The sequence below is a fragment of the Sapajus apella genome, unplaced genomic scaffold, assembly GCF_009761245.1.
Source record: "Sapajus apella isolate SASKATOON/1434 unplaced genomic scaffold, GSC_monkey_1.0 scaffold3, whole genome shotgun sequence".
Taxonomy (NCBI): Eukaryota; Metazoa; Chordata; class Mammalia; order Primates; family Cebidae; genus Sapajus; species Sapajus apella.
The window spans coordinates 19,672,933-19,685,322 of NW_022436943.1; the positions used below are offsets into that span (position 1 = coordinate 19,672,933).

General features: G+C 41.2%; 1 protein-coding gene across 1 annotated transcript in view; it reads left to right on the top strand.

Moving 5' to 3' along the window:
- Positions 1-12,045, top strand: part of MRPS28 (mitochondrial ribosomal protein S28) — a 163,083-nt gene extending 151,038 nt beyond the window's left edge. Inside the window, exon 3 of the mRNA XM_032250653.1 lies at positions 7,536-12,045. Within this exon, the coding sequence (XP_032106544.1) occupies positions 7,536-7,605 (70 nt within the window). The 3' untranslated portion in view covers positions 7,606-12,045. The remainder of the gene's footprint in view (positions 1-7,535) is intronic.
- The last annotated feature ends 345 nt before the right edge of the window (positions 12,046-12,390 follow it).

Sequence of the window (12,390 nt, forward strand, 5' to 3'; positions counted from 1 at the left end):
TACTGTATCTCAGTTTGATGATTTTTTTGTTTTGTTTTTTGCTTTTTTCTGAGACAGAGTCTTGCTCTGCCGCCCAGGCTGGAGTGCAGTGGTGCAATCTCAGCTTACTGCAACCTCTGTCCTCCCAGCGATTCTCCAGCTTCAGTCTCCCAAGTAGCTGGGATTACAGGTGCGTGCCATCACGCCTGGCTAATTTTTGTATTTTTAGCAGTGGTGGGCTTTCACAATGTTTGCCAGGCTGGTCTCGAACTCCTGACCAGCATTGGCCTCCCAAAGTGCTGGGATTATTGGCATGAGCCACTGCCCCCGGCCACTCAATTTGATGAGTTTTGACAATTGTATACATTCATGTGACCACCATCCAAAATAAGATATAGAATATTTCCATTATTCCAGAAGGTTCCATTTTGCTCCTTTCTAGCCTTCCCCATTTCCCATCCCCAACCAAACAACTGGCTTTCTGAATTCTATCGCTGTAGATTAGTTTTGCCTGTTCTTGGATTTCATGTAAATGGAATTGGATGATATGTAGTCTTTCCCTTCACGTGATGTTTTTGAGATTCAGCCACATTGGTGTCTGTATCAGCAATTTGCTCTTTTGTGAGTAATATTCCATTATATGAATGTATCACAATTTATCCATTCTTTTGTTTATTTCCTGGTAGTCATTTGGACAAATTAATATTTGCCTACCATAAATAAGGCTCTCTGGAGGGGGGAGGGCATATGTTTTCATTTCTCTTGGGTAAATACCTAAGAGTGAAATTGGTAGTTCATAGGATCAGTGTAAGTCTACCATCATAAGAAACTTCCAGACAGTTCTTCAAAGAGGTTGTAACATTTTGCATTCCCACTAGAATGTATGAGAATTTCAGGTATCCTGAATTTTCGACCACAGGTAGGGTAGTGTCAGTCTTTTTTGGTTTAGCCATTCAAGGGGGTGAAATGATGTATCACTGAGGTTGTAATTTGCAACTCCCAATCATGTTTCTTATTTTGTGAAGTGTTTATTCAAGTCTTTTGTCCATTTTTTGAAGTATTGTTTGCCTTCTTATTGATCATGGGTAGGAGTTTATTATACATATATATTTTTTTTAAAATAAAGACAGAGTCTCATTATGTTCCCAGGCTGGTGTTGAACCCCTGCCCTCAAGCAATCTTCCTGCCTTGGCCTCCCAAAGAGCTGGGATTAAAGGTGTGAGCCACTGTGCTCATTATATATTCTAGATATAATTTTAAAATTAGGTTTATGTATGTAGTTACCTTTCCTACTCTGTGGTTTGTGGGTTTGTTTTCTTAATGGTGCCTTTTGAGGTCAGGAGATCGAGACCATCCTGGCTAACACAGTGAAACCCTGTCTCTACTAAAAAAAATACAAAAAATTAGCCGGCGTGGTGGCACATGCCTGTAGTCCCAGCTACTCCGGAGGCTGAGGATGGAGAGTCACTTGAACTTGGGAGGTTGAGGTTGCAGTGAGCCGAGATTGCACTACTGCACTCCATCCTGGGCGACAGAGCGAGACTCTATCTCAAGAAACAAAAACTGGGAAACAGGCTCATACCTGTAATCCCCGCACTTTGGGAGACCAAGGCAGTTGGATCATCTGAGGTTGAGAGTTCAACACCAGCCTGACCAACATGGAGAAACCCCATTTCTACTAAAAATACAAAAAAAAAAAAAAAAAAAAAAAAAAAAGGTGCCTTTTAGTGAACACATGTTTTACATTTGTATACATATGTGTATATCTTCTGAGTTGGCATCTCCCTCTGTCACCCAGGCTGGGGTACAGTAGAGCCATCATTACTCTCTGCAGTCTTGAACTCTTGGGCTCAAGTGATTCTCCCATCTCAGCTTCCTGAGTAGCTGGGGCTATAGGTGTGCACCACTACACTCTGCTAATTTTTAAACTTTTTGTAGAGATGGAGTTTTGCTATGTTGCCAAGACTGCTCTGGAATTCCTGGCCTCAAGCCATCCTCCCACCTTGGCCTCCCAAAGTGCTGGGATTATAGGGGACGAGCCACCACATGTGGCCAGCAAAAAAATTTTAATTTTATTGTAGTCTGGCATAATTTTTTTTTTTTTTTTGGTTAGTGGTTTTTTTTTGTATCTAGCCTAAAATAACCTTTGTCTTCCTCAAGGTTGTAAAGATAGTCTATGTTTTCTTCTGGATGCTTCACAGTTCTTGGATTTATATTTAGGTATATGATCTATCTTGAATTAATTTTTTTTTGAGATGGGGTCTTGCTCTATTGCCCAGGCTGGCATGCAGTGGCATGGTCTTAGCTCTGCAACCTGTCTCCCAGTTTCAAGTGATTCTCCTGCCTCAGCCTCCTAAGTAGCTGGGATTACAGGTGCACACCACCACGCCTGGCTAATTTTTTGTATTTTTAGTAGAGATGAAATTTCACCATCTTAGTCAGGCTAGTCTTGAACTCCTGACCTCGTGGTCCACCCGCCTTGGCCTCCCAAAGCTCTAGGATTATAGGTGTGAGCCACCGCACCTGGACTCATCTTGAATTAATTTTTGTACATGGAATAAAAGAGGAATCAAAATTTATTTTTCCTCATTGATTTTCATCTGTTCCAACAAATATTTCTTGAAAATACTTTCCTTTTGAATTATTTCTGGACTATTGTGTTTAATCAATCTATTTGCATAACTCTATGTTATTATTTGTGTATATGTTTTAAAATTCAGAATGGCAACTCTTTACACTGCTTGCTCCTCAAACCTAAGCATAGTCATTAATAGTGTCGTATATTTGCTTGATACTTTTCAAGTTCTGTAGTTGACTCATAGTAGTATGTTAGTAGTATTAAATAAATGCCTGTCATGTATCAGTATTACTTTTTGCTCCTCTTTTACATTATTCATTTAATAGTTATAAGCCCTTTCCCATAGGTATTATCTGTATGTTATTGATGAAGAAACAAAGGCATAATTAAATAACACCTAAGATCACACAGTCAGTCCGTCCTAGAGGTGGGATTCCAAACCAGCTCTTCGAGTTTTTGCCCCTCTCTCTGCTATGGGGACAATGTGGTAATGTGATCTACTTGTAACCAAAAGGTGCTCCTTGGACAATTTAGAAGGTATATTGTGTTAAGGTAAAATCTTAACTGTATATATATTTATACAGCTAGTATTTGTGCTGGGTTTTTTGTTTTGTTTTGTTTTGTTTTTGAGACAAAAAAAAATTTCACTCTTGTTGCCCAGGCTGGAGTGCAATGGTGTGATCTCGGCTTACTGCAACCTCCACCTCCTGGGTTCAAGTGATTCTCCTGACAGCCTCCCAAGTAGCTGGGATCACAGGCGTGCACCACCATATCTGGCTAATTTTGTATTTTTAGTAGACAGGATTTCTCCATGTTGGTTAGGCTGGTCTCAAACTCCCAGCCTCAGGTGATCCACCTGCCTCGGCCTCCCAAGGTGCTGGGATTGCAGGCATGAGCCACTGCGCCCCGCTGTGCTGTTGTTTTTATCAGTACATTGATAGAAACTTTTGAATCTAAAGAAAAAAAAGCTAAAAAACAAAACAAGACATATTTGACGCCGTGGGAAGAAAGTGTTAGAAGTGAAATCTAATTGTTCATGACATAGAAGGCATAAACAGAGCAGCAAAGTGAGGAATTGGGGGAACTGAGGAAAAGTGGGTCCTATGTGCATTCTCATTGATCGGGCTCTTCCATGGTCCCGGGTGTCTAATAAAATGAATAAATGCTCAGAATGCTGCCCCCTCCCTGCCTTTCTTTCTTGGGTCCGTAAATGACTCCAGTGAGGTGGGAGGTTCCATTGTTTCAACTTGGAGCCATGGACTCTTTACGTTTTAATTAAAAAAAAAAAAAAAATAGAGCACCAAAGATATTTTCAAGAGAAGCTTTATGTTGCTTCTGAAAGCATTACAATGTAATCAGGAGTTTGCCTCCTTGAGTTCTTTGTAAGTTTGGTTGCCTAGAGAAACAGCCTGGCGGCCTCCAGGGTCATCACTGTGAACAAACAGCAGCTCCGGTGGGATGGCTCACACCTCTTAATCACTTCCAACGCCAAGACTGCAGGAGTCAAGTGCACAGGAGGGAAAGTGCTAACCTGGTGGAACAAGTTTGACTTTTAAAATGAACCTGAATCATGTTTCTGCTCGCTTTTAAAATATTTCTGGACTACCATTTAAATACCACCTTACTCTGAGGCAAGCTTTCTGAACGACCAGATGTTAAAAAAAGAGTAGATCAGACTCTGTTCTGAATTTTTTCAGCAGCAATCATAAGAGTTGAATTTTCATTCATTTGTCTGCCCATTCATTAATTCATTTATTCATCTATTCATCATTCAACAGGTATTCATTGTGCTACATTCCTTGTGCTAAATTGTTTGGTGAATATTTGCAATCTTTGTATTATTGTTGAAGTGGTCACCTGTTTTTTGAGAAACAACAAACAGAAATAAGATTATGAAGGCCTGGCGTGGTGGCTCATGCCTGTAATCCCAGCACTCTGGGAGGCCGAAGAGGGTAGATCACCTGAGATCAGGAGTTCAAGACCAGCCTGGCCAACATGGTGAAACTCCATCTCTACTAAAAATACAAAAATTAGCCAGGCATGGTGGCAGACACCTGTAATCCCAGCTATGAGGCAGGAGAATCACTTGAACCTGGGAGGTAGAGGTTGTAGTGGGCCAAGATAGTGCCACTGTACTCCAGCCTGGGTGACAGGGACTCTAAAAAAAAAAAAAAAAAAAAAAGATTATGACTTTGCTTAGAAATCAGTTGGGGGATGGAGAGCAGACAGAGAGGTCAGGATATTTTAACTGTAAAATATATAGGGCCAGGCACAGTGGCTCACACCTGTAATCCCAACACTTTCGGAGGCTGAGGCAGGTGGATTGCTTGAACTCAGAGTTTGAAACCAGCCTGAGCAACATGCTGAAACTGCATGTCTACAAAAAATACCAACAATTAGCCAGGTGTGGTGGCACATGCCTGCAGTCCCAGCTACTTGGAGTCTGAGGTGGGAGGGTGGCTTGAGTCCAGCAGGCAGAGCGTGCAGTGAGCCGAGATCATGCCACTGTACTTCAGTCTGGATGACAGAGCCAGACTCCTTTCTAAAAAAAAAAATATATATATATATATATATATGTATATATATACACTTTTTTAACATATATATGTATACATATATATGTATACGTATATATGTATACATATATATTTATATGTATATATATGTATATATACACACTTTTTTTGAGACATATATATGTATATATATATACTTTTTTTGAGACAGAGTATATATGTATATATATGTATATATATGGCAGAATGTAATTATTCTTACGGTTCTGTTTCAACAGTACATTACCTTGGAATATTAGTCTCTAGATTTTAATGACATACTTGCTTTTAGAACTCATCAGTATTTTTTCACTGGGTGGATCAGTAGTACCTTTTGGGTGGCTTTGAGTACATTATAATATTGTAGTTTACTCTTTGTCATGTAGTGAGTATTTGAGGGTACTGCAAGGTGAGTATTTGGAGACACTTCATTTTTTAGTTTAAGTATTAATAATATCCCCAGTTTCTTAAGTTGGTTATGAATGTAAGACTGACTGATAAACAGATCTGACTTTTTTTTGGAGGGGGTGGTGGGCAGGAGCGGTATTAAAATTTTCTTCAAAGTTTCTCTAAGTTTCACCAAGTAACAGAAGGCTGTGTGTGTTGGTCAGCATTACTGGTTTGTGGAAGTGGCTTTACCCACTTGTATTTGCACACAGTCATTTTCCAAAATACTTTTAGGTTTCTAGCTAAAGTACTGTTGCCATGCCAGGTCCCTGAATTATGGCGGATATCTGAGGCCAGGACCAGGGACTGCCAAGGCTAGCCTAGGAATGGAACAAAAGGAGAGCCAGACCCGAGAGCTGGCAGGACCCGGGAATGCTTAGAAACTAGCAGTTAAAGATGGAGTCTAGGGAACAGTCGAGAGTCACGCAAATGTTAGAGGTGCCCTTGGCTTCATAAGAGGTCGGGAGGAGCTGGCTGCAAGGAGCCTTTGAAATGGTGCCGAGTTTCTCCTCTGCCAGAAATCCTTTCTCCTGCGCTGTGTCAGAGGCTACTCCCAGGCGTGCTGAGCAGGGGAGCCCTGTGGGAAGATGGGCACCGAGTTAACTCTAGAGAGGGGACATGTGTGGGCTGCACAGGATTCTGGGGGGCTGACTAGGAGGGGCAGCAGTACTAGTCCTCTGACTCCTGGTCCCGTGCTCCTTCTAATACACCATGCTGCTGCTGCTTCTGATCTGGAAAGCTTTTCTGATTCAATGGCGGCCCCTCATCTTCTTCCATCTCTAAGGAGATTAGTTAGTTACAAGGCAGGAAGTTGAATAGCGTCAGGCTTTAATCTCCTGGTTATTCTGAAGCTGTTTGATGTTAGCTCTTCCTTCAGACTAGGGCTTTGAAAGGGCTTTTTTTTTTTTTTTTTCCTGTGACAGAAAAATGACCAGGACACAGCCATATATTAAATTCCAAGGGCCCTCACATCTGTTTGCTTTGTGTATTCTGTGTACAAATATACATGATGATTCTTAGAGATCTTTGCTTTCTTTTCTCTCTCTCTTTTTAATGTATTTGTTTCTCGCTTCTGTTCCCTTTTAGCTCATTTTTATTCTATTAGGTTACAGCTGGGCTGATACTCCGAGTGTGTCTTCTCAGTCTGTGGGGTGAATCCAGGATTAAGAACACAGACAGAGCCTGACAGCCCTGTTAATTGTTTACTTACTTACTGTTTAACACATGATATCAGGCTTGTTTCTCTGTTTCCTAGCAGCTGGAGTGAGAGATCCTCCTGCTCCACCATAAAACCTTCCTGCTGTAGCCTAAGGTGACATATCCAGCCTGAATTTTAGATTTTTACAAAACAAGTTCAGATTTAATGTTTTGAAGAGCATCCAACTAGAGTAATAAAATACTATTTAGAACCAGTTTCTAGGGGTTCTATTTTACTAAAAAGAGAGCAAACTACATAATCGCCACATCAACTGTTCTTCAATGGCGTGTCAAAGAACTTCATAACACTGAAAATGTCATGTTTTTACTTGTTTTACAAATTCTATGACCAGTTTTATGGCATGTGTTTGTTTAGTAAATGTCTGTTTTTAATCCGTAATACAAAAGTAAAAGCCACTTCTGTTTCTATACCATTACATAAATGTCAATCGTAAGTGTCATTGTGTCATTAGTTAGTATGTGGAATATGGGCCACAGTATGCGGGCTGCTCCCCTCACCCGTCGAGGTTTCCTTGACTAATAGGTATCATGAGCTTTCTGTGAACAATCATACATTCCTGCATAATTAATTGAATCTTTATGTTGTCCAAGAAAGACAAACTCAACTTTAGGATCTTAGCTTGGCTGAGCAGAAACAGCATCATGTTTTGCTCACGGGCTTCCAAGTTTGAATGTGGTATCATTTTTTCAAGCGATAATGGGTTTATAGTTCTGGGTTTGATCACCTCTGCCCTGTGATGTTTTCCTTTGATTTTCAGAGCACTCCAACCATTGTTCAATGGAAGACTCAAAAGAAGCCCTGTGACTCTGGAGCTCACATCTGAGTAAGACAGTTTCGAAGGAGAGGGAAGAGAAGTTAGATAAAGATGAAAATTCGGAAGTGAAGTCAGGTGAGAGTTTGGGGCAACATGCCTGTCTGGTGTGTTCTAGAGACGCCAGCAAGTCCTATCACAAAAACCTCCAATTAAGCCTCAAAGCACGACAAATTTCCCTCTTATCCAGAGAGAATATTATATCTTTCTAAAGAGGCGGCATATGGAAGCTGCTGGGAAGGCCTTCCAGTGCAATTAAAAGGCAGATAGATCAGAGAACGCAGGGCTCCTGAAGCTGTCTGATCTCTTGCCTGTGATTTGTCTCAAGTGCAACTGACAGCCCCAACTAGCAATTACAATGCAGAGACTGGTATAGCTGGAGACTGGTCCAACAGAGAGGGAAGACTTGACCATTTACATGCAGTTAATTATTAAGGGCTGTCAGATGTCAGAATGGGAATTGGTAATATTGTGGTTAAACGCCCACCACATGTCTAATTTGAGTTGTGCCCACTACCTCCAGCACCAGTTCAAATTAAGTCTACATTAATGTCTGATGACTCACAGCTGTGCAGCATGCAACTCCTTGTACTCCGGGGGGGTGGGGGGGTGGGAAGGGGAATTTGCATACCAGTTAGTGCCAGATAATGATTATGAAAGATGTGCACTTCTCTTTGTTGGAATAAGTACCATATCAGCCAAAGCGATCATTACTGTTTTAAAGCCATTTCATGCTTAAGAAAATGTTGATCTGTAAATTAGCTTCTTAGTGCAATGAATTTACTTTAAGAAAGGCAGTTCCAGGTGAAACAATTTGCATGTTGTCAATGGCTGCCAAATAAGCCCCATAGAGATCAGAATATGGCCAAAAGAGAATTGAAATAAAACCTGTCTCTATAATAATTCTCTTTTAAGCTTGATGGGAGTTTATGTTTTGGGCTGCCAAAATGCTCTTTTTTTTTTGGATGATGATTATTTTGAATATGGTGCACCGAGTGGGCCCTGGAGCTGTGGCCATGGTGTCCACCTGCCTAGCATTTGGTGAAGGGAGTTTTCTGGGGGTCTTCTACCATGCCAATGATCTCACAGCAGGGTTCTACCCATCCAGACAGGCAGAGAGCAGGTGTCACTCGACTCAGAGGTGCACTCTGATGGTGGCCAGGGACTTCGGAAGCTTTGAGAGCAATGGCTGATTTCCAGCAATCCAGAGGGCTGTATGGGGAACCCCTCATGCAGAAATATTTTGGGGTCCTGGGCAAACATATGGTTTTGTGATATGTGGTAAGCGGAGGGGAATGGAAATTGGTGGTGGGAGCCAGGTGGGCATATTGGCATTCCATGCTCTTGGCCATTCCATGGGCTGGCTTGCAAGAAACTCCACACTAAGGGAGCTGGTGTTAGGCATTATTTCTTATGAAAAAATAAGTACTTCTGAGAAGACCAAAACAGGAATCTTTTGTTTATAAAACAGATGGTATAGACTGTCCTTTAATCAGAAATCATACCATTTTGCCCTTTATAAACAAATTGATAAGAAATCATTTCAAAAACCAAGTCAGAGCTTAAAAACTCATATTCATTCTTGGTACTAGAGGTGTTTTGTTTTCTTTTACTTAGCTAAAAATAAACATATGTTTAATAACAGACAGCTGAAGGAAAAATAGGACTTTGATAAGGTTTAAGCATTTTCAGTCATGACCAAGGAAGCATTTAGAAAACACAAAAGGATGTGAATGTGTCACATGCTTGGGTTTCATGCTAAACAGACAGCAGGAGCTATGGAATGGAGACCTCACTTGGGGCCAAGAGACTATCTGTTTCCATTGAAGTTCCTAAAAAAACCCTTTGTGGGGAGGCGGCCTCCAAGTGGGAGCAGAGGGCCAAGTGCAGGCCTCAGCTTGGGCACTCTGGTTAGTGTTCCGTTTTTGTCCTCCAAGTGGGTGATTAGAAAGCCCAAACATAATGATCTGTTATGGACAGAGATCACAGTGCCTGCAGTTTCCAGAAGCTGCTGCTGACATGGTCTTGACAAGAGCACCAGTTCAGGGGTCACTTGAGTTGGAGCTATGGGCTTGGCGCCGTGAGAAAACTTCAGTACTGGGGACTGTTGGGCATCACAGAGTGTGAAGTTGCTTTCTTTCTTCAGGTGTTTTGTCTGAGCTAGACTACTGCTTCTCTCTGCTCATCACTTATTTAAAGTAGAGTTATTTCCTGCTGGTACCCAGAGACTTGGTCACGACTATTGAAACCATAATGCTTCCTAAATAATAACTGGGCATACTGACTGTACAGTAATAATTCTGCCATTCAAGGCCCATCTGAAACCAACAAGTATGCGGTATGCCTGCAATGCTTGTGTGATAGGACACCTGTTTGCAAGCTCACTTTTCTTTTTAGTCTATTCCTCTGATTTCCTGTTTTCAGAAACAACCAATAGCCTGCCCTTCTGCTTTGTTAGCAAGTTCTCTATCTTTCAAAACTGTAAGTGTGATGAGTTGTTTTAGATTTAATACCACACTTCTTAAAGGGCCTGACTTCCTGGGTGGTAGATGCAGTAGAAAGACTAGGATAGAAATCACATTTGTGTCCTTATGTCTACTGGTCCTATGAAAACTGGTACCCAGGAAAAAGGATCAATATTTATCCCAAGATGATACAAGTTGATACATTTTTACTAAATTAAAAGGCAGCCTGAAGGAGCCACAGAACATTCCAGTCAGTTTTGCTCTGCTGCTAGATATGGTGCCTTGCCTGGGAGTGAACTAGTTCCCCAGTCCTGAAGAATGAAGTCCACTGGGGTGCTGACGGGGTGACGTTCTCAGTTGGGAGGGATGGACGGAAGTTGCCAAGCTTGGCCCAGCCTTACCATTTCCTTCTTTTCCAGCTGGCCGGCCTTGAGCAAGTTATTTAGCTCTTTAGAATCTCAGTAACTTGCTTTGCAATGTCAGGGAAATAAGAACACCCTCATAAGTTTGTTATGAAACGCCGTGACACAGTACACGTGGGCATTATCCTAGTAGCAGACACATGGCAATAACTTGACTGATGTGCCTTTCTTTCCTCTGTCTTTCCCCCATTACTTTGTATCATGGTTACCTTAATGACAATATCTTTTCTTTTAGTTTGTATACAGAGTTTTCATAACAGTTTCATGCAGATGATTATTTTTGACAATGTAGTTCTTACTTTTTTAGCTCTTACCAAAAGTGTCACCAATGTGTTTGTAATGTAACTATCGGTTTTATGTTTGTCTTCTTAGTATGTAGCAGCTCTTTGAGGACAGGGCCCATGCCTGCCTAGTTCATTTCAGTATTTTTGGTGCCTCCTGTTACCTGGCACAGAGGACACACTCAAAACCTTTGTTGGCAAAATAAACGAATTCTTACAAAAACCCAGACTCTCATGGGGTAGGGGAGAGAGTCCCATTGTAAACATGGGTGCTTGATGGACAAACAACAACAACAAACAAACAAAAACCCTCTAGCTGTCCAATCTCCCAGGTCTTCTGATTTCTGCTCTAATAGCCAGTGAGGCTTGTTGCTTCTCAATGGCATTGGGTTTTCTCTGCCATGGTCGTGTCCAATACTTAGGTACCTGAGCTGGGGGTCAGTTTGGTTGAAAGGATAGCAAGAACAAATAGTGAAAAGTTCATTAAACTACAAGCCTTATAATTTCTGCTTGGAAAACCTTGGGACAAATTAACCATGTGCCTTAATTATCAGCCTCATCTGGGTCATGTCTGCTCTAGGCTTCAACCCTGCTGAATTCTCTTTCATGTCAGGTTTTGTGTACATGACATTTCCTTTATCTTTATCCTTCATTGACACACACTCCCTTCTCTGCCTGCCCGACTCCTGTGTATTCTTCAGAGCTCAGCCCAGACGCCCCGCTCTGTACCACACACATGTAGGTTAGATCCAGTTTTAGGTGCTTCTGAATTGTGTATTTCACCCTTTAGCTAAAGTGTATCATGCTATATTGTAATTTCCTTACTTATCTATGTTCTTCTCCAAGCCATAAGCCTCCAAAGAGCAAGAAATAGTTTTATTTCATATGCTTAGGACCTGGAAGACTGCCTGGAATGAAATATTTGGTGCTCAAAAAATTTTGTCAATGGAAAGTCTAAGGTAGAAGGAGAAAGTCCCATGTAAATTCCTCTCCCTCGCTGATAACCACTTTAATTTTTGGCAAGACAGATGACATCACCAACATAAAGACAATATAACTGTGTGTGTCACACAGACAGTATAGTGATATGAGGATTAGAGAAAATATATTAAAATGATGAAAGGCAACGGACTTTCAATTTCATTTGCAAGCTAAGCCATTTACTTATCTTCCCCACTATGGATTGGCTTTTTGAAAATTAGATCAATGAAATTGGTCTGATCCCTCTGGAATTTATTATTCACACACTATTTGGATTTTTTTTTAATGCAGTTTTTATCGTGTTTTTTTTGTTTTGTTTTGTTTTGGTTTGGTTTTTTTTGAGACGGAGTCTTGCTCAGTCTCCCAGGCTGCTGGAGTGCAGTGGCGCAATCTCGGCTCAATCTCTACACTGATTATTTGAGTTGCATATGTCTCCATCACTTTGGTTCTATTTACAAAAGGAAATGAGGCCCACTCGCTTGGATACCTGCATTTTTCTCTGGTCTCCAGCACAGGTGAGCAGCACAGCCCTCATGCATCAGATCTTAGACAGGTTCTTTAGGAGCCTTTCAGTTAAGTGAAGTATGAGAACTTTCAGGGTTTCCAGGATCTAAGCAACCAGGAACAATTCCCCACTGTTTTCAGCAAGACA